The sequence below is a fragment of the Arabidopsis thaliana genome (genome assembly GCF_000001735.4).
Source record: "Arabidopsis thaliana chromosome 1 sequence".
Lineage (NCBI taxonomy): Eukaryota > Viridiplantae > Streptophyta > Magnoliopsida > Brassicales > Brassicaceae > Arabidopsis > Arabidopsis thaliana.
This window is the reverse complement of record NC_003070.9, coordinates 12,482,255-12,503,359: the sequence shown is the minus strand read 5'-3', so window position 1 is coordinate 12,503,359 and position 21,105 is coordinate 12,482,255. Positions and strand designations below refer to the sequence as shown.

At 32.9% G+C, this 21,105-nt stretch overlaps 3 protein-coding genes and 2 pseudogenes across 8 annotated transcripts; 3 read left to right on the top strand and 2 right to left on the bottom strand.

The window, feature by feature from the left end:
* Window positions 1-4,559: 4,559 nt before the first annotated feature.
* Window positions 4,560-5,360, bottom strand: RLP5 (receptor like protein 5; the record flags this gene model as incomplete). The annotated part of the gene is made up of 1 exon (NM_103151.1): window positions 4,560-5,360. One exon carries the CDS (start codon window positions 5,358-5,360, stop codon window positions 4,560-4,562), a length of 801 nt encoding a protein of 266 aa, NP_174689.1.
* A 1,961-nt stretch (window positions 5,361-7,321) lies between these two features.
* AT1G34281 lies at window positions 7,322-7,634 on the top strand (annotated as a pseudogene). Its single transcript has one exon.
* Window positions 7,635-8,775: 1,141 nt separating this feature from the next.
* Window positions 8,776-11,039, top strand: AT1G34270 (Exostosin family protein). The gene is made up of 3 exons (NM_103149.4): window positions 8,776-9,470; window positions 9,670-9,926; window positions 10,238-11,039. The coding sequence occupies exons 1-3, from the start codon at window positions 8,846-8,848 to the stop codon at window positions 10,787-10,789; spliced, it is 1,434 nt and encodes a 477-aa protein (NP_564443.1). The 5' UTR covers window positions 8,776-8,845; the 3' UTR covers window positions 10,790-11,039.
* Window positions 11,040-11,152: 113 nt separating this feature from the next.
* FAB1D (FORMS APLOID AND BINUCLEATE CELLS 1A) lies at window positions 11,153-18,042 on the bottom strand. Of its 4 annotated transcripts, none has more exons than NM_001333093.1 (13): window positions 17,866-18,042; window positions 17,348-17,450; window positions 17,236-17,269; window positions 16,556-17,146; window positions 16,258-16,402; window positions 15,817-16,170; window positions 14,894-15,652; window positions 14,448-14,782; window positions 14,056-14,182; window positions 13,689-13,844; window positions 12,311-13,600; window positions 11,933-12,205; window positions 11,153-11,821 (listed from the first exon to the last, which is right to left on the bottom strand). In NM_001333093.1, exons 2-13 carry the CDS (start codon window positions 17,391-17,393, stop codon window positions 11,561-11,563), a joined length of 4,371 nt encoding a protein of 1,456 aa, NP_001321920.1. In that variant the 5' UTR covers window positions 17,394-17,450; window positions 17,866-18,042; the 3' UTR covers window positions 11,153-11,560. The 4 variants fall into 4 exon arrangements, with proteins under 4 accessions (NP_001321920.1, NP_174686.1, NP_001319143.1 ...); NM_001333092.1 differs by lacking the exon at window positions 17,866-18,042 and adding an exon at window positions 17,598-17,844 and having other exon boundaries at window positions 11,188-11,821; NM_103148.4 differs by lacking the exon at window positions 17,866-18,042 and having other exon boundaries at window positions 11,184-11,821; window positions 17,348-17,440.
* A 1,683-nt stretch (window positions 18,043-19,725) lies between these two features.
* Window positions 19,726-20,196, top strand: AT1G34250 (annotated as a pseudogene; the record flags this gene model as incomplete). Its single annotated transcript has 1 exon — window positions 19,726-20,196.
* Window positions 20,197-21,105: the final 909 nt, after the last annotated feature.

The window sequence follows — 21,105 nt, the reverse complement described above, 5'->3', positions numbered from 1 at the left end:
ATTGTAATTAGTCGTCAAAGTTGACAATTTTAAATGAGCGTCTCCATTATGAACTACGAGAGAATTTTAAAAAATCTTCGTTTAACTTAATTTTAGATTTTACACAATAATAATAAAAAAAAACTTAATTGTCGAAAGAGTGCATCTGGGATTTGAAAATAATAATCAGATTGTACTTGAATTCTTTTATCCATTTCAGTTTGAAAAATCTAGATAATCCTAATTCTAAATAGCAATACTAATTATTCGATAAAAACGGAGCGAATCATAAATACTACTCCCTCTATTTCTATTGTTTTTAACTTTCTATACAAATAAATAAATATATTTAATATTTTCTAATTAATTCTATTTTAATTATATATTTTTTTATTGGTTGAATTGATTATAATAAATAATGTTTTTATATAAAAGATGTAGATTAAATGATAGTTTTATAATTTCTTAATATGTGTGTAAAAATCTTAAACTACAACTAATATGAAACAGAAGAATTATAATTTTAGAATGTGAATATATGTTCTACTCTATATATACATTTAATATTATTATTTTTTTAATTGTTTTTAGTTATATTTAAAATTTTACACATAAACTAGATTATAATCTGTGTTACATTACAGATGTAATGTTTTTGTTTTTTGAAGTAAAAGAATATTATAGTATAAAGTTGAAAATGTCATATTATGTTCAAATATTGTTTTTTAGTTGGGTAAAATTGTGTATTATATTTATTTTGTTTTAAAACAGGTTTTCATAATAAAGAATGAGATAAGATTGTAGTGTATATAATATGGTTTTAGTTGTATTAAAATGGAATTGTTTGTTATTAAAATCTGTTTTCCCATCCGTTTTGGAGTTTTCTCAATTGACATTTGTTTTGTTTTAAATATTAGATTTTTAAGGTTTTTTAGTTATTTTTATACGAATGTTTCGATTTCTGGATAGATGATTGGTGGTAATAGAATTGTAATTGATGGTAAATTAGGAATAAATGGCAATGAATAAGATCCTCTTGTTAGACTAAATGTTGATTATCATCCATGTAATAGATCAAAAATGAGCAATAGAGAAAACTAAGAAACGTGATGTCTAATTTTTTAACAAGAGATTATTATATTTTTTTTTATTTATTTTATAAATTAACGATCCATGTAAAAAATTTATGTTGACAAGTGATGGCGATAATGCTTGGATAAATACTATTTTCGACAAAAACCAACATGAAATTTATTTTTATTATATTTTAATCATGACTGACAAGATAAAGATAGGAGTAAAACTATGTAGAAATGAAACTATTGATACCCATGAAAGAGGAAGAAAAAAATATTGAAGAGATGATTTTCTTAGAAGAATAATGGAAACTTTTTGGGTATAGTGAATCTAACATGATAACTTTTCTTGACAATATCGAGAAGATGACACGCAAGTTTAGAAACAGTGTTAAAAGTTAATTTACAAAGGAATAGATGAAGTTTTGAAAGTGTCTCATTTGGATTATTGAGTTCGAGGAAGAAAAGTGGTGCTTACTAATGTAAATTTATAAAATACTAGTATTATATTCCTGTTTTGTAAGGACAAAATAATTTTTGATGACATAATTTCTATTCAGTTGTATGAATTGCTTTTATTTCTAAATCAATAGTATGGATTTGAGTAAAGAAATAGATTCTTCATTTACAAAATTTGTTTTGCCACTTATTTACTTAAAACAAAATTATTATACTTTAACATTGCAAAGTAAAATTATTTGTATTTACCAAAAGTAGAATTTTTAAATTAACTCAAATTTGACGTTTAATTTTGTTTCTATATCACTTGATGAATTAAGTATGAAAAAAATATGAAATTTTTTTGGTAAAATATACAAGTATATAAAAATTTAAAATATTAAATAAAAGTGTTGAAATGTTGAAGAACTTATTTGATTATGTTTTTAATCTTAGTTAGTTTTTTTTTTAATTCTAGTAAAAGTGGAGCAATTATGAAGATTAAAGAAAAACAAGAAAAAATAATATAGTGGTAAACACTTTGTGGTTTGGACTATTTTCTTCTCATCCATCATAAAAACTATAGTGTGATTTTTTTAATTATAGTAACAAAAGAAAAAACAAGAGTAGTTTTTTCATGAGTAAAAGTATGTTACTTTGCAATTTTGAAGTAGTTCACCTATAGTTTATTACTCTCTTTGTTTCTTAATTCTTGATTTTCTAGAAAAAATACACATATTAATAAAACGTATTAAAAACTGATTATAAATGTAATATTTTTTTGATTTACATATTTTTATAATTCTAAACCAATGATATTTAATTATTTATCTTGAAGTTTCATATTCATCAATTACAACCAATTAATATTGCATAAAAAACCTAAAAAAATCAATTTTTTAAAAGCAATTATTTTTATAGAAAATCAAATAATAAGGAACATAGAGTATACAGTAAAACCTCTATAAATTAATAATGTTGGGACTACAAAATTTTATTATTTTAGAGAGGTATTAATTTATCAATAAATAATATTTATCAATTTATAGAGAGATTTTACTAATTTGGTAACTTTTTAAAAATTTCAATAAGATTTCCTTCATTATAGATTATATCTTTCTAGAACCAGTTACAAGTAAAACATAATAATAATGTCTAGAAAACAACACCAATAGTTTTGATACAGTAAAATATGAAAACTATAGTCAAACAAAAAACAAATATGAATTTAAGCAAAAAAAATTATAAATATATTATAAAGAATTTTTTTACATATAATATATATATATAGTTGATATATTTATATAATTATTAATTTATGATATTGATGAGACCATAGATTTACATAGGACTTTCAAAAAAATTATTATCTTATTAATTTATTGATTAATGTCATTATTTACACAGATCCCAACTCGGGACCGGAATAATTTATTAATTTATAGAGTATTAATTTATAGAGGTTATACTGTATTTCATTTTTTCTAATAAGATTTTTATTTTATTTTTAACAATTAACAATTTCATGAGTTAGAAGTACTTTTTTTTTATTATATGTGTGAAGTTAGAAAACAAAACAAATTCATTACTTATATTATTGCATTTAAATTAATTTCCATAATTTTTATAAATTATATTTTAACATTTATATTTTTTAATAATTATTTTGGTACATGTGTTTTGTTTATTTTACTACTCAAACCGCTTTTAAATGTTATTCCGTTCACAAACATATTTAAACCGCATGATACATTTAATTCGCATTTTCAGCTTAATCGCACAATACGCTTGATATGCACTTAACCTCCTTGATCTGCTTGACCGTTTCTCTATTCAGAACTATATGTATTGTTTAACCGTTGCATGTTGTTCTTCAAAATTCTTCTTTGATATGTACAATTGATTGTATAATCTCTATTTTTTTATTTTTTGGTGAATGCAAAATACACCACAAATAATTATTAAACGAAACCATAAAAGTTGTTTAGATAAAATACAAACTAAACTTTGATGTTCATTCAATATTTTTTTTTCGTATAAACATATTAATACTTAATATATAAGGAAATGCACAAAATTCTTATTTTCTCTAGCGGTGTGATTGACTCTCTTTATTGGAGAATCTTCAACTGACTTCATAAAATTACTTAAAGAAAGATTGGTTGTATGTGTTAGAGTAAAATAAATCAGAAAAAAAAAATATATGTGTCAATTAGAAGTAAAACAAAATTCCAAAATATACTTGTTTTTTACAAGTTATGAAGAGTGCATAAAAAGAAAAAAGAAAATCCAACATGAAAAGACCAGAGTAAATAATTTACCTACTAAAAACCAAGTTACAAGATATCTTCTAATTAAATAGCACATCTTCCAATGGCATAAAATCAGTTATTAATAATTTGTAATGAAAAAAAGTGGTTGGAAACCAGAATGAATTTGATTATATATAGGATTGGATTGCATTCATAGTCTCCACAAACGAATTATTTTCAAATTCTCTATCCATACAAAAAACAAGAATGAGAAGTAGTGTTTTCCATTGGTCTTAGTATCATAATTATCTCAAAAACTTCCTCTCTTCTAGCTTGCTTCTATAAAAACAAAGTAAACTGCTTATTAATGAGCTTATATGGATCAAAGTATTAGATAGAATAATAAGTCTAATTCCTCAATATTCTTCTTTAGTGGCCCAATCAAGATCATCTATCCGAGAGGATAGGGCCCAAGGTCTAACTCTTACATATATCTCTTACTACGAGTTACTTCGTACCTCTACTTATTACTGAATAATTACCTAATGAGTGCGGGTAGCATCAGACAATTAAAAGATGGGTTTTACTTTTTGTCACAGTTTTGCCCTCGTATCTAGAAAATGATAATTTACGGAAATAAAAAAAGATAGGATCTCCTAACTTTCCTACTACAAGTGATTAAAGACAGATTTTTATTATAAAAACGTCAAAATATTATACGGGATCTCATTCCCCGAAGTGAGTTATGTACCTAGGGATCAACCAATAAAAAATAGATAAATAAAAGCGTGATCTGATTATACAAAACTAAATACTACATGTAGGGTAAATGAGGATTCTGATTAGTTTTGAGTTGTCGAGTAAGGAGTAAGGGGCCTTTGGAAACCCAAGAAAAGCGGCGGAGTACTCTATATTGAAGCTGGAGCGAAATGACATAACTTTCATCAGATACCAGGCTCTCGTCACTAGATTGCTGCTGAGTAAGTGTCACTGCTTCATTTGGTTCTTGGAGCCTCTTAGGTTGCTTCCTTATCCTATACAGGTAGAATCCAAAGGATGCTCCTCCTGCAACCACCAAACCAACCAAAATCCCAAGTAGAAGTACCAAAACAGTTGGTTTGTTCTTGTTCCTTGTTGGCGAAGGAACAAGAAGGCAGGTTGACTCGATGTTTGGATTCCTTTCAGTGAGTATAACAATTCCTCTAACGCGTGGGACTTCCCCATGAAGTTGGTTATAAGAAACATCCACAATAGTCAGGTTCTTCAACTTTGTGATTTCAAAAGGAATGGTACATTTAAGTCGGTTATGCGAAAGATCTATGACCCGAAGAGAGGTTAGATCTGCAAAATGTGGAGAAATAGTTCCGATTAAGTTCAAGGAAATAAAAGAGATACCAATGATGATACCCTCCAAACAGTTTGTACCAAACCATTCACAAGGGTTGTTCCCTTGCCAACTCGTTACAAATTCCTCTGGGTCAAAGCGTCCAACAATTGGCAGTACTATTTTGACTATGGGATCAACCTGCTCTATTGCCGCTAAATATGGAGTCAACCGTGAATCAACCACAACCATGACACATAGACAAAAAACTATATGTCGATAGTTGATCATCTTCCTTTATCAGTCTTTTGTGAGCTGCTCTGTAAGTTACCAAAGCCTGGATTTAGTCAAACCTTATTGCATGTAGAGTCAAACACGCATTAACCACAACCACAATACATAGCGAACAAACCAAATTTGAGCATCTTCCTCTATCAGTTTTTCATAAGTTGCTCTGTAAATTATTTGTCAGCTTTAAACCTCGTATGAGCAAATTGATGAGCCTCTTGGCTTGTACAAGGTTTTCTGAATGCAAGTAAAAGAAGATTAAATTCCAAGAAAGAGAAGCAAGTGAAACCTCATTACATCAATCTTCTAGATGAAGAAGAAAATACCTTGATCTGCGTTTCTGGTATCAGCCGAGTGTTGTTTGATTCGGTCTTGATAAACGCTACAGTTAAAGTCTTTGCTGGAGCTTGGGGAGGATAAATGTTTGAACGAACACACGAGACCCAACAGATCTACTTAAAACTCCAGTATTTGACTTATACTTTGATATAAACGCAGCAGCAACCAATTTTACGAGCGGCAGAAACTCAATTCTGGAAGGAGTTGTCGTAATTAAGCCGCATGGCAATACCCGCCAAAAAGGACTCTTTGATTTTTAAGGGCTGAGCCTTTATCAAGTGGATAATTAACCAAAGTAAATAATTACCGACTAAAAATCAAGGTACAAGATATCTTCTAATTAAATGGCACATCTTCTAATACGGTAAAATCAGTTATTAATAATTTGTCATGAAAAGAAGTGGTTGGAAACAAGAATACATTTGCTTATATATAGGATTTGGTTGCATTCATAGTTTAGACAAACAAACTATTTTCAAATACTCTATCTCTACGAAAAACAATAGTGAGAAGTTTTTTTTTTTTTGCTTTTGTTAAATTTTTCTCAATCTTATATTTCATTCCAAAATTTTCATAACTCAATATTGAAGGTACTTTTCAATTTCTTATTCATCACATGCGTTTTGTTTTTGCGAATAACATGTTATGAATTTAAATTTATATTATGTTTTTTTTTTGTAATTATTTTACTTAATTGTTTTTGTTGCACTAATTAAGGAAATTTTAGTTTCTACCGTTAACACTTATTTTGAATGAGTCAGATTATACATATCTTAAAAAAATTATTTAGTTTTATATAATTATTTTTGTAGGTGTAATATATATTTATATATATTAAAACGTTGTGATGCAAAAAAAACAAGAAACGCAATATTGTTTTGATTAGAATATTTTTATGTGCTGTATATTTTATGTATTATAATCTCTATAATATGGAAATATTCAAAATATGTTTTTAAGTATAAATAGTTTAACTAATGTTCTTACATTTTCTAATTTTATGATATATTATGAAGATGCTAGCAGGTTAGATAATACACATAGTAGAGATAATTTGTGGAATTGTCGGTATAGGACGATCGAGACATAAAATGCTGGTGAAGCAACATTGAGAAGAGTTGAAAGAGGTACAAGAAGCAAGTATGTTTATAAATTTTTTGTTTATATCATTTTATAGTTTTATCCATATAAAATTTTAAAAATTTAATTGTGATTTTTTAGAATTTTAAAATATGGTTAGCATAAATGGATGTTTAGAAAAAAATTAATTTTTCTAGAACTTGTAGTCCCTGAAGTAGAAGTGGAAGACTATACGATTAGGGTACCATTAGCTTCTTGCAAACGGAGAATCGAAGAAAACATTATTCAACCAGTTAGCTGGTGATTCGGTTAAATAGAAACCCGAGATGAAAAGCAGGTTAAAATATCTAGAAATTTTTTGATTTTCAATAAAATTATCCAAATGTATGGGTGCATATGTTAAATCATCCGAGCAAATCAACATGAAACCGTCATGGTGGAAAGATCAATGTGCAGTAATATCTCATATTTTATTATGTTTAACATATAATTTCCTGTAAGCATACCAATAGTATACTCATAAATCATATTTTGTTTACAGGATTTTCGTAAAACCAACAAAAATATATAATTTTGTTGCAAAATAAGTCTCTTCAAAAAAAAAAAATAATAATAATAATAAAAAGTTTTTTCTATTCAAAGATTTACTAGATGTTACACACAACAAACACGATTTTAAGCAAGATTCTCATTATTCACTTCAAATACTTGGAGTTCAATTTAATATCGAACAAGAACCATATAATGATGATATGCCACGGATGACACATTAAGAAGATGGTCAAACCGCACTTCCTCCGGAGAATTATAATCTTAGAGCATATATATGATGATGATTTGCCACGACTCTCTCGATCACCTAGAGAGACAAATCGACGTACTCCACACATGACGCATGTGACAGCTTCACGTCAGACGTGCTCAGAATACTTCGATACGACGTACTCATTTGAGAAGAGCAAATTTTGAGGTACGAATGGATGGCAACTTTCAATGTATAGAAGAATCTCGTAATGAGTTACTGATTGTGGTGTACTCACGACAAAGCTTAAAACCAACATATGGTGATGCATTAGTTGTACTATTGCCCAGTTGAGCCAATGAATATATTTTGATGGGAAGCAAACAAGTTGCTAATGAACGATGAAGATATTTGTGACGGATTTATAAAGTTACGAAGTGAGGAGAATAAAATTCGATAAATGGAGCGGTTATCCGGTGTTCATAAATATATGAATCCTTGTGATATGATCAACTTACGAGTAACTGGCATCAATAGTGGAAGTGAATATGTAAAATCTGATGTTTCTGGAAATGGTGGTAATAAGTCTTTAGGTAAAGCATTTGTTGTTGGTGGATCTACTAGTGGAGGGCCTATTGGTGGTGGATTGACTTTGGATGGTCTGTTGGTCTTGGATCAGTCAGGGTGGGTTTGGTGGTGATCAAGGTTTGAATATAAGCACATGGGATAATTATAACTATGAAAATCATGTGTCTATTCTTCCTCTACATTACGTAGAATCAATTTCTCCAAGTTATTATCCTAACTCCGAGATATTTGGTTTGGGGTCACGATGGACGAATATTTCTTCATTTCTTGAGATTGACTCTACTAGGTCTATATGTTCTAGTTCTGCTAATGTTCTGCTAATGTTCTGGAAATGATAAAAGATTTTAATAGGCTAAATGAAAATGATGGGAAAAAGTAGTGATTATTTATATTAGAAAGTTTTAAATAAAAATTAAAAGGGTGTTATTAGTTTATGATTTCAAAAAAGTTTTAGTAACAAATTTCAGTTGAAATTTAAATTTTGATAATTTTCTATTATTTGGTGACAAAATATTTAGAAACCTTTCATATTTTTAATTATTTAGAAAGACTAATAATAAATCATTACTAGCAGTACTAACAAATTTAGAGAAACTACTAATAAATTATTTATTTTCGTTTATAAATTTAATAAAATAGTGTGTGTGCCTCTGCTTCAGCTAGAGGATTCATAGTTACAATAACCCATTCTGTCCTGTGAAGCAAAAGCAGAGATCTTTCCTGCGAAGCAAAATCGAAGATGGTTCCTAAGATCGCATCAATGGCGTCTACTAGACCTCTCTGTTCAATTCCTTCTATCTTCCTCTCTTTCTCTCTCCTCTTCGTCGTCTCTCTTCTCTTCTTCTTCTCCAATTCCTTAATCTCCAATCCAAATCCGAGCATTTCACACAACACTCTCCAAAACGGTATCAATGTCTATGTAGCTGAGCTTCCAAGATCCCTAAACTATGGTCTTATCGACAAATACTGGTCCTCTTCTACTCCAGATTCACGTATACCCAGTGACCCAGATCACCCGACCCGTAAAACCCATTCACCCGATAAATACCCACCGTACCCAGAGAACCCGTTGATCAAGCAATACAGTGCTGAGTACTGGATCATGGGAGACCTAGAAACCTCACCAGAGAAACGAATTGGATCTTTTGCTAAAAGGGTTTTTAGTGAATCTGACGCTGATGTAGTCTTCGTGCCTTTCTTTGCGACGTTAAGTGCAGAGATGGAGCTTGGAAATGGTAAAGGTTCGTTTAGAAAGAAGTCTGGTAACGAAGATTATCAAAGACAGAGACAAGTGCTTGATTTTGTCAAGAACACTAAAGCTTGGAAACGATCTAATGGTCGTGATCACGTTTTTGTTCTAACGGGTACTAAAAAGTTTCTCTTTTTATCATTCAAAGTTCATGTCTTTGTAACTTGTTCTGGATCTTCTAGTTTAGAGATTTGAGTAAGTTTGTGTCATGTGGGTGTGTGTCTGTAGATTTGGTGTAGAAGCTTATATAAGTTATATGTGTGGATTGTGTTGTGTGTCAGGTTAAGTTAAAATGTTGAAGCGTTCTTTGGCAGACCCTGTTGCAATGTGGCATGTTCGTGAGGAGATTGCTTTATCTATTCTTCTTGTGGTGGATTTTGGAGGATGGTTTAGGCAAGATTCTAAGTCGTCTAATGGGACTAGCTTGCCTGAGAGGATTCAGCATACTCAAGTCTCTGTCATTAAGGATGTGATTGTTCCATATACGCATTTGCTTCCTAGACTGGATTTGTCTCAGAACCAGAGACGTCATAGCCTTCTTTATTTTAAAGGCGCTAAGCACAGACATCGGGTAACTATTCTTACGAAACTCATTTCTTTATCCGAATCGCTACATTGCTCTTGTGAGTGAGTGAGTTCATGGCTCATGAGGTATCATTGACAGAGTAAATGTACTGTTGTTTTGAAAGTTTTAGTGTAGTTCAATTTTGGAAAGATTTGGGCATCGACTATTTGTTTGCATTTGTGTTTACTTATATGCATACTGTGTGGCGACATTAGAATTGATTAGTGGTGTGTATACTTAGCAAAATGGTCTGTTCTCTACTTAGTGTTTTGGTGTCAAGATCTCTTAAACGAATTTGTATAATTTTAACTTGATAGGGAGGGTTAATCAGAGAAAAACTATGGGACTTGCTGGTCAATGAGCCTGGCGTTGTCATGGAAGAAGGTTTTCCTAATGCAACAGGAAGGGAACAGTCGATAAGAGGAATGAGAAACTCAGAGTTCTGCTTACATCCAGCTGGTGACACTCCCACTTCATGCCGTCTCTTTGATGCCATTCAAAGTCTATGCATCCCTGTGATTGTCAGCGACACCATAGAGCTCCCGTTTGAGGGAATAATCGATTACTCAGAATTCTCGGTTTTTGCCTCTGTAAGTGATGCATTAACACCTAAATGGTTGGCTAATCATCTCGGAAGGTTCTCTGAAAGAGAGAAGGAAACATTGAGAAGTAGAATAGCAAAGGTTCAGTCAGTTTTTGTGTATGATAATGGTCATGCCGATGGGATTGGACCTATTGAACCCAATGGTGCGGTGAATCACATATGGAAGAAGGTTCAGCAGAAGGTGCCAATGGTGAAGGAGGCAGTGATTAGGGAGAGGAGAAAACCAGCAGGTGCTTCCGTTCCACTTCGATGTCAATGTATCTAAATAATGCAACCAATCCAAAAGATAGAAAGTGTTCCTTTTACTTTGTTGGTCTTTTCTTTTGTACTTGTTTCGTTTACGAACATTGTTATGGCCACTTTAAAATCCATGTTCCTTAGGGTTCACAGAAAATATTGAATCATGTAAGAGGTTTCATTATCAATCCATAGTGCCAACTCGAGTATGTGACCACGTTTTGATGCATGACTTACCGGTTCATGTGGTTGGACCTAATGGTCGGGTTAGTGATTTGTCGATGAATTCGATTAAACTCCCTAAAATACGGCTAGATTCATATTTCTGCATAACTTGGGTCGAATGATCGCTAAGGGATTGAAAGTTGTAGCGGTTAGGCTAGTGACTTGGGGTTACCAAACACTAAATGTTTTGACAAACAAATGTAACAATAAACACTTTTTTGATTTCTTCTTTCTTATACAAAAACAATACTTTCACATGTACCAACTGACACTTTGTTTTTTTTAGTACAGACTTTCACTTGCCTGAATCTGCCTTTCAATGAAATGGAGAAAAGACAGACACAAGAGACAATCCAATCACTTAAATCCACCCCAGAAACTTGCTAAAAAACTGCACAATGATGGGGTAGATAAAAACTGGAGTTGTCTCTATATACAAGTGAAGTAAAAAATCAAATGAAAGAATCATATGAGAGAGATATATTTTTTTTTTTAATCAATATATATGAGAGATATAGACCGATTATAATCAAATAACTTCTACTTTCAAGCTATAATCATATGCTTTTTGCCCTTACGAGTCTCCTTGGTCGCACCACTGGTCAGGGACGCACAAGAAATGCGTTTTCATGAATTTCCTGAACCTTGTCTTGTAATCAATCGGGCTGATCACTGTCGGCTGCACATTCTTTGGTACCACCAAAGACGATTTCACCCATGTCTCTAACTGCTTGTCCCATGTGTATTGTCTCAGATAATCGATGATCCCACACACTAGCTCATGATTCTCATCATCAACTCCAACCAGCAGCGAGTAGTCCATCACGTTTATACTCTGCCATTTGTTTTCCATTTACGATAAGTGGATTGTGTAACACAATAGAAATAGAACTAAGTGAACATATGTATGATTATACTAAGAGAAAGAGAGATGAGGAAAACTCACGGTTAGGAAGCTGGTGTCGTTATAAACCGCTCTTTGGAGATTTTGTTTTGATGTTTTGCTAACGTAAAGCGGGGATTTGTTCATGTCGTTGACAAAGTTCTGATCCAATAGAACATCGTCTTCGCCATTAGCAGAAGTGGCTGTGAAACGAGCATGTAGAGCGCCTTTGAGATCATACTGGCGAGTAACTTTTCTGCTAAAACTCAGATTCTCCATGACCATCAGGTCGTGCCGTATCTCTTTCCCGCCACCCTTTGGCTGCCTTACAGTTACCTGAAAATAGGAATCAAAGATCCTTAGAACTAAGACCAATCCATTTTATAACAATGATTAGGTAAAATGCTCATGGTCATATGATCAAAAGATGATTCTAAATACCTGATGGATCCCAAGAACTTTGGCAAGACAAGTCTGGTTGCCTAAATCATACGAGTCCTTCATGTATTTGAAATACTCCGTAGCAAAAGTCACAAATGATTCGTACTCTGTCTTCTTGATCTCTTTTACGATGAACCTATCATCCAAAGTCTTAGCGAACACGGATTTGCTCTTCCCACCTTTGGCATCCCATGGCTTACAGCGGCTTAGTGAAGCTATATAGTCAAGCTCTGATGAACAACAGCGTTTTCTGAGGTCACGGAAATCATCTGCATACAGGGACACGATAGAGTACTTGGGTTTTCCAACTGATTTGACTGACCCAAAAGTAACGAGGACCTCTGGAGGGGGTAGTGTTTCCAACCGATTTGTACTCTCACTCGAGAAACGGGAAACGTCTCGGTCAGTTTGCTTAGAATCCTGATTATTATCTAAGAACCCTTGAAGAGATCCATGTATACACCTTGAAAGAGGCTTTTTGCTCTCTTCATTGTTCAGATGGGCAAGTGCACAAGCAATTAGGCTGGACAGCTCGTCTTCATAGTCTGACACAATAAAATCATCATCCCTCAACGAGATGCGCAGACGAGAACTTTCCTCGGTGATTATCTGGTTCACCGTCTGTAGGTTTTCTTGGGTAAAGTTGTTAACATACTCGAATTTCAACAAGTATTCCTTCTCAATATCAACAATCCGCTTCGAGCGTAGTTCCTCAAATGGCAGCCAAAACCATTCATCCCAACCTAAGATGTGTGGCCCATTAGAGGTAGAAACCTCATCATCCAAAGACTCTCCAGTAACTGGAATTGATTTGTCCGCTTCTTGTCCATTGGTTGAATGTACATTAACAGCCAAATGAGTGTCAAAATGATTGTTGATGGGAGAGGTTGTATCGGGACTGGAGCTGCACAAAGTTTGCGATTCATTATCTTCAGGCACATAGGATTCTGCCATCTGATCATTGTCCCCAACAGACGCTCCAGCGATTGGTATATCCTTGTGTTCAACAAGTGGAGTGTCTATGCCTCCATTGCTACCAGAATCAGAAACTTTGTTATCATTTTCATATCTGGTCATTCCAGCCTCGGAAACAGTCTTCAAACCTTGTTCATATATCTTCGTCTCATCACTTGAAGGTAGCAAACGATCAGATAAAACCAGCGACTGCAACCGGTAGTTCCAGATGAGAGCTTGAAGCAGAAGTTCCCACCTCATGCGGTTTAAGCGGAGCAGTCTGTGTGAAACATCATCTATGGTTTTAGCCTTGTCGAACGAGTTCTTGATGTTTTCCTATTTGTAGGCATTAAATATTAATAAGCCTGTCTCTAACACTTAATAAAGATAGTTGTATACCATATGGAACTGTCACAAAGCTAACCTCAAATATGCAACGCTCGTGCTTCAGCAACTCCTCAATGTTAGAAAGGAGTTTGCGTGCACGCTGATATCTGAGATCTGAATTTGTGAATTGTGATCTTAGTCTCTTAAGAAAACCAGCAGCGTCCTCGAACAAGGAGATCCCTTTAGTGAATACCTGAACAAGAAAATATAAACAATCAGCACAAAAATTGATCATCTTGCGTATTCATTTTGCAATTTTTTTGCCAGCCCTTGACCCAAGCAAGACATACTATTTGGCAGAAAATGTAAACTGAAAAGAAAGCTGATGGTGGGCGACAATTGTTTCTAGCATCATGTATGAGAAAATACAGCTACAATACTGTTTACTCAGAATAGAAACTTACTGTTTGAAATTCTTTCTCAAGCCAACCTGCTTTTATTAAAATGCTAGATTCCAGCTTCATGGGTGGTAGAGACACTGTGTAGGATGCGACTTGGGAGTAACTGAGCATAGCAACCATGGAGCCTAATCTGCAGTTGTGTACAATTTAAGATATATGATTAAAGCTAATGAGTCACTAAGTTCCCAAAATTTTCATGAATTTTACGTTGTAGCACTAGAACCAAGATGGGACATTAAAAAAAAACTACGCCTAACCACTATTCTCTTAGAATAAGTGAATGTCACTATCTCGAAAGGCCATATTATAGAGTTACTAAAACTATAGTTAATTACTTAGTTAGAACATGTGAAGCAATATGCAGAGCAAAATAGATTAAAAAAAAAAAAAAATACCCAAAGAAGTGAAGGAAGTCACTGTCGAAAGAGTGCCCACAGCTAGACGATCTGTTCAGAAAAGTTTGCTGAGAAAAGCTGAGCTCCAAAAACTTTCCAAATGACAAGCTACGAGCAGCAGTTGATATCAGCACTCGTTTTGTGGATTTCCGGGACGCATTCTTTGTTTTACACTTTCCACAACGACTCCACATCCAGATTTTTCCTTTTGCCTCACCAGCCAAACCTTTTGCTACTGGAATTCGCTTGATTTGGATTGTTAGTTGCTTATTTTGATGAGCATAATAGTAAAGATGTGCTTCTGGAAATTCAACACACGTTTGGCATAGATTTCTCTGCATCATGAACAGTTCCATAAACAAATTTGAGCCACAAACACATATGAACCTTGGCAAATGAGCAAAACAGCATTTTATTTAAAATTTACAAGTGCACCGGAGTCAAACCTGATTAAACATATCGCGCAGGAATTTTTCCAAGGGAACATCAAAGTGCTTGTAAAACTTGATGTGTGAAAAATGCCTTTGATCACACATTATCCCCCTGAGGGCATTCCTCTTTGACACTAAAACCAATATACTCTGAGACTCCAAGGTGCTCTCAATATCATTTTCCGTTTGCGACTTGTTGTCTCCATCATCTGAACTCGAGTTTACTGGGAGCTCAGGATCAAGTAAAAGAGGTTGTTTATCCTCATTCTTTTCTGCAGTATCTTCCTCAGATTCCCTAATCGAATCAAGATTGCTGGTAGTCGATACATCTGTATCCACAGAAACTGGAACTGACTCCGGATTTTGAACAAAGCCTAAATATTTACTTAATCTGGCAGATAAAGATGAGAACCCAGTAAAAATAACTGGATTATATGGCTCGTGAGAGAACACATGATCTCCATCTGATTCCCAAGTTCCAACTTTCTCACCATCTGCTTCCCCATTAATCTGAATAGTTTGTTCATCGAATCCATTAGACACAGGAATATCAACTGCTTCAGAGGGAGATTCACGAGGAGAAGGAGATGGTGAAAAATTTTCTATTTCCACAACACATGATGTAGCTTCTTTTGCAAAGATGGTTGAGAACATTGTATGCCGGTCAGCGAGGAAAGAAGCCTCCAGCATTAGATGATATGCCAGGATAAATGAATATTGTACTACTTCTTTGACCTTTTTCAACCTCTCGCTGTGGCATCCTTTAAGTAAAATCTGTCACATATCAAATGTCAAAATTAGAATGCAAGAAAGTTTAAGGTCAAATTCACAAGTTCAAATTTTGGATAAATTCATCAGTTGATATATATTGTTACTAAAGTAGAGATATCTAGTAGCATTAATGACTTATCATACTGCACAATCAGTCAAGAACTCACCGTGCAGCCAAGGCGGGTAGGGCAACCCTCTAAAAACATCAGTGTTTTAGTTGGCTTCTTGTCGGATTCACCCGCGGCATTATGCTCCTCGACAATTTTCTCGATACGAAAGGAATCACAATGCTTTAACTTCTGACTAGACAGAGAGTCAACTGAAAGAATTGGTGAACCAATGCATCGAGAAATCCTCTGTAGACGGTGGAGCTTCATGTCAAACACCAGAGTGACCCCTTTATCAAGAATAGTCTTTTGGATATCACGTGAAACAGACTTTTCCACCAGCATCACGTCAGGCTTGGAAGCTTCTATGATATCAACAACAGGCTTCACATACTTCAGTAGATACTCATTGTCCTGTTGGCAATAATAAAAAATAAATCAGAAACTAATAAAATGAAAGGTTCCAAACTAGTGAAAGACAAGTTGTGTTGCTTCCCCCACCTGATTCACTGATTGGAGAGACGAAAATCCACTTATCGGATGACCCAGTACTCCTTCGACTAACATTATTCTAGGATGCTCATACTTAGTTGCCATGTGTTTAAGAGCAGCATGTTTTTTGAAAACCAGGCCTTTGAAAACTTCACTGCAAAAGTGAACAAGTCTTAAGAGAGTACCAGTAGATAGAAACTGATTTTTTTTTTTTTAAACGGTAAATGGCGGATTCTCCAATCTTTTTAAGGGTCAAAGAACCTCAAACAATGCAAAGTCTAAGCAAAAAATGGGTAATTTGTTATACCTGTCAACGCAAGAACCAGTTGCTATGCATTTCACTTTGATATACTCAGTGGGATCAACTGATTTGCCGTCAATAGCTGGCTTCAACATAGAAGCAGCCTCCCAGCATAACCTAGCAACTATCTCAAACCAATATCCACTTTCTTCAATAGAAAACCCAGCCGACTTAATAAGCTGACTAACAATGAACTTAAACTTTGAATCAGCCTCCTCAAGCATCACTCTTCGATTTTCTTCATAAACCTTTCTCTTTTCACTACTTTCATCACTCAACTCCCCTAACAAACTTGCTTTGTTCCACTTAGAACCATCACAACAATCATCATCATCATCAGCAAAAACACCATCCACCTCATCTTCTGGATTTTCCGGTTCAGGTGGCTCCCAAACTGGAACATCATCACTATCATCTTCACGATCAGATAAAAACTGCACATTCTCAACACTGTTTTCTTTCGATTTCTCATCCAAAATGTCGAGAATATCACTCGGCATGCTCTTCGACTTACGCTCTAACCGATCTACCTTAACCTCCTTCGTTAATTCCACATCTTCTTGACTACTATGACTTGAACATTCATCTTCAATACCCCTAACAAAGATAACAACAATCTTCATCATCAAACAAACTGTTTACAAAAATTATCAATATAAAAGAGTCATGTTTTGTTGATCTCTTACCTATCACAAGAGTTTCCATCAACAGAACACTCACCTGCCAAATAAAACATCATCCAAATCATTTAAACGCGTTTTCGGATGATTTCAACAGCACAAGAGAAGAAATCTATACCAGAGAGAGAGCGTTCACTGCTAGATAAAGAATTAGAAGGAGTCATCAATGGAGATTCTGTAACACCAAGGTCCACAGGACCAAGAACACGAGAAGTAGCCACCTGTTTAAAACCAAAGAAAACGCGTTAAGCATCATAAATCATCATCATCATCATCATCATTAAATCTACCAAATCATAAAAATCCAGAAATAAGGAAAATAAAATATCGACCGACGGAGATTTGATATGCCAAAATCAAATACGCACAAATTCCGGCGAAGATCTAAGAATTTACGATTCGGATTTTGAATCTCTGTCAACAACTCTACTACAGTACGAAACAATGAAGAACAGAGACGACGAAAATCAACAATCGAAGACTCGAAGTCAAGTCGAATAGTAAAATCGATTTTCAAAATTTCAGTTCAACGAAAATCGATTATCACCGGAGAAGAAAAAAATCACCGGAGAAAGCAACAAGAAGAAGAAGAAGAAGAAGAAGAAGAAGAAGAAGATCGTTGAGAGAATGACTCACCACGGAAGCAAAAGAGGAAGAAATTGAGTTTAAGAGGTTGAAGAAAACTTAGAACATTTGACAGATTTCTTTTGTGGGGTTTTTTGCCTTCACTGTTGAAACAAAGAGAGAAATTGAATTTTTCTTACAGAGAAATGGAAAACGAGTATCGACGGTGGAGAGAAAGATTGGAGACGAAGTTTGAAGAAGAGAGGAAGAAGAGAATAATATATCCTTTTTATTAATTTAAAACCTGTGGGCTCCACTTTTCTTTTTTTCTACTATTCTAATTTTTTTTTTAAGTTTTTTTTAAACTAAATTATAAAATATATTTGTTTCAGACCATTTTTTCTCTATTTTTTATTTGGTCTTGACCGTTAAATCTGTTTACATATCTAAAAGACAAAACAATATTGAGTATTCACTTTTTTTTCACTGCAATAAGACTATAGAATTTTGACAAGAAGACTATAGACTTTTGAAAAAGTTACAATTTTCTATGAACTTAAGAACACTGAAACAAGAAGTAAAAGGATTTTATTCTAATATGGTTAGTTTTACTAATTAAGAAAAGAGATGTTTAGTCGCAGTTGAGTTTTTATCTGTACGAATAGTTGCTTCGTTTGGCTATAGTCTGCTTTGACTAAAAAAATAAATACTAATAAATTTTCAAAATTCAATGGATATAATACATAGTGCATGTACGATCAATGAAGTAGATGGTTGAATGTGAAAAAGAAAAAAAAATAGAGTAGTTATTTTGTTTGTTTAATGCAAGTTAGTAGTCTATAAAAAAAAAAAATTCTACTGCATTTTTCATTTGTACTTAACTTTAAAAAGAGAAAATTGTGTGTTTCTTTTAATTACTTTGTTGATATCGCCTAAAGATAAAAACATCAGTAAAAAAGATTACAAATACAATGTTAAATATCAAAACGATAAATTAGATATTTGACCGACATCATGCATGATTTTTACAAACAAATAAAAACGTTACAAATATATAGTTAACGTTGAGATACAAAATTTTGTTTTATAGTCATTGATAGATAAATGTTTTCTTATCTCATGATTTTTACAAATAAATAAAGACGTTACAGATTTATAGTTAACGTTGATGTACAAAATTTTGTTGTATAGTCATTGATAGATAAATATTTTCTTATCTCATGATTTTTACAAATAATAAAGACGTTACGAATATATAATTAACGTTGGTATATAAAAAATTTGTTTGTATTGTTGATAGATAAAAGTTTATTAACTTGTTGACATTCTCTAAAGACTAAAGCGTCATTTTTGTAAATGGTAAAGACGTTGGATATTTCAAAATTAGGGTTTATAAATATATTTTTATGGTTGATGGATAATATGTTTTATTTATTGTTAGCATCTCCTTAAGATAAAGACACAAGTAAAGAGATTCTAAATACAATTGTAAATATAAACCTAACATAGAGAAATATAATTATGATGTATTATCATTGTTAAAGAATATATACTTTATTACCTTGTTGGAACCCTCTAAAGACAAAACATGCAATATACTTTATTACCTTGTTGGAACCTCAAATACAAAGTAAAATACCAAAAGAAACAGATGTTTGTTTGAAATTAAACGTGATTTTTATGAATAGTAAAGACGTTACAATATATAAAATTAGTGTAAATAAATATAAAGACAAAAGATGCAGTGAAGAAATTTCATATACAAAGCTAAATACCAAAAAACAAAATTAGATGTTTGTCTAAAATCATGCGTGATTTTTATAAATAATAAAGACGTTACGAACATATAAAATTAACCCATACAAATATAAGTTTGTTGTATTATCATGATGATGAATATATGGTATATTATTTTGTTGGCATTCCCTAAAGAAAACGACAAACGCTCCAGTAAAGAGATTCTAAATACAATGTTAAATACCCAATAAAAAGAGAAGAAGGTGAGTGGTTAGGTGGGTTTGCGTTGAACATAGGCATCTGTTCGGTTCCCATGGCGGAGTTATGGGGAGTGTACTATGGTTTAGTCATAGCCTGGGAGAGAGGCTTTCGACGGGTGGAGCTGGAGGTGGATTCTAAGTTGGTTGTGGGGTTCTTACAAACATGGGTGACTGGAATGCATCCGCTGTCTTTCCTGGTACGTTTGTGCCATGACTTTATCTCACGGGACTGGTTAGTCCGGGTTACTCATGTGTATAGGAAGCTAATCGTCTTGCCGATGGATTAGCAAACTATGCGTTCTCTTTAGATTTTGGTTTTCTTTCTCTTGATGTTTGTCCCGAATCTGTTCTTTCGATCATGTTCGAGGATGTTAATGGGCCTGGTGTCCCTCGTACTATTCGTTTGTTATTTCCTTTTATTTAGTTCTTAATAAATTGGGGGGAGTTTTTTGACTCCCCTTCCCACACAAAAAAAAAATATCCAATAAAAAGAATTAGATGTTTGGCTGATAACATTCATGATTTTTTAAAATATTAAAGACGTTATGGACATAAAATTAACGTATATAAAGATAAATTTGTTGTATTATCATAGTTGATATATATATATATATATATATATATATATATATATGCTTTGTTACCTTGTTGGCTCATATAACGAGATTTTAAATACAATACTAAATACTAAAAAACTTAATTGGATTCTTTTCGACATCATTTGTGATTTTTACAAATAACAAAGACTTTACATATATAGATTAACTTAGTTACAGAGAATTTTTGTTTTACCCTGGTTCATAGATAAATGTTCTATAACCTTATTCCCTAAAGACAAAATTGTTGTAAAGATATTTCAAATCAATGCTAAATACTAAAAGTTAAAAATAAAACTAGACGTTTATCTGATGTTATGCGCGTTTTTTTATACATAGTAGAGACGTTACGTATATATATAATTAACGTGTAAAAGATAATTTTGATGTACTATCATGGTTGATGGATATATGGTTTATTACCATCTTAGCATCTCATAAAGAAAAAGACACAAGTAAAGAGATTCTAAATACAATACTGAATACCAAAAAGATTATTAGATGTTTTTCAGACACTATGCGTGATTTTTATAAATAGGAAAGACGTTACATTAATTAAAAATTACATTAATAGAAAATTAACGGAGATAACTATAATTTTTAATATTATCGATGTTGATAAATAATTTGGTTATTACCTTATTGGAGTTCACTAGACAAAGTGACGTGAACATCCATCCTACGGATAGAATGGAAGGTACGGTGAATCCTACTATATA

Coding starts and splice junctions, on each gene's coding strand:
- AT1G34270 (NM_103149.4), top strand. CDS start 8,846: ATGGTTCCTAAGATCGCATCAATGGCGTCTACTAGACCTCTCTGTTCA. Junction 9,471..9,669: donor TCACGTTTTTGTTCTAACGG/GTACTAAAAAGT, acceptor GTTCTTTGGCAG/ACCCTGTTGCAATGTGGCAT. Junction 9,927..10,237: donor GCGCTAAGCACAGACATCGG/GTAACTATTCTT, acceptor TTAACTTGATAG/GGAGGGTTAATCAGAGAAAA.
- FAB1D (NM_001333093.1), bottom strand. CDS start 17,393: ATGACTCCTTCTAATTCTTTATCTAGCAGTGAACGCTCTCTCTCTG. Junction 17,270..17,347: donor CAGTGAACGCTCTCTCTCTG/GTATAGATTTCT, acceptor TTTATTTGGCAG/GTGAGTGTTCTGTTGATGGA. Junction 17,147..17,235: donor GATGGAAACTCTTGTGATAG/GTAAGAGATCAA, acceptor TATCTTTGTTAG/GGGTATTGAAGATGAATGTT.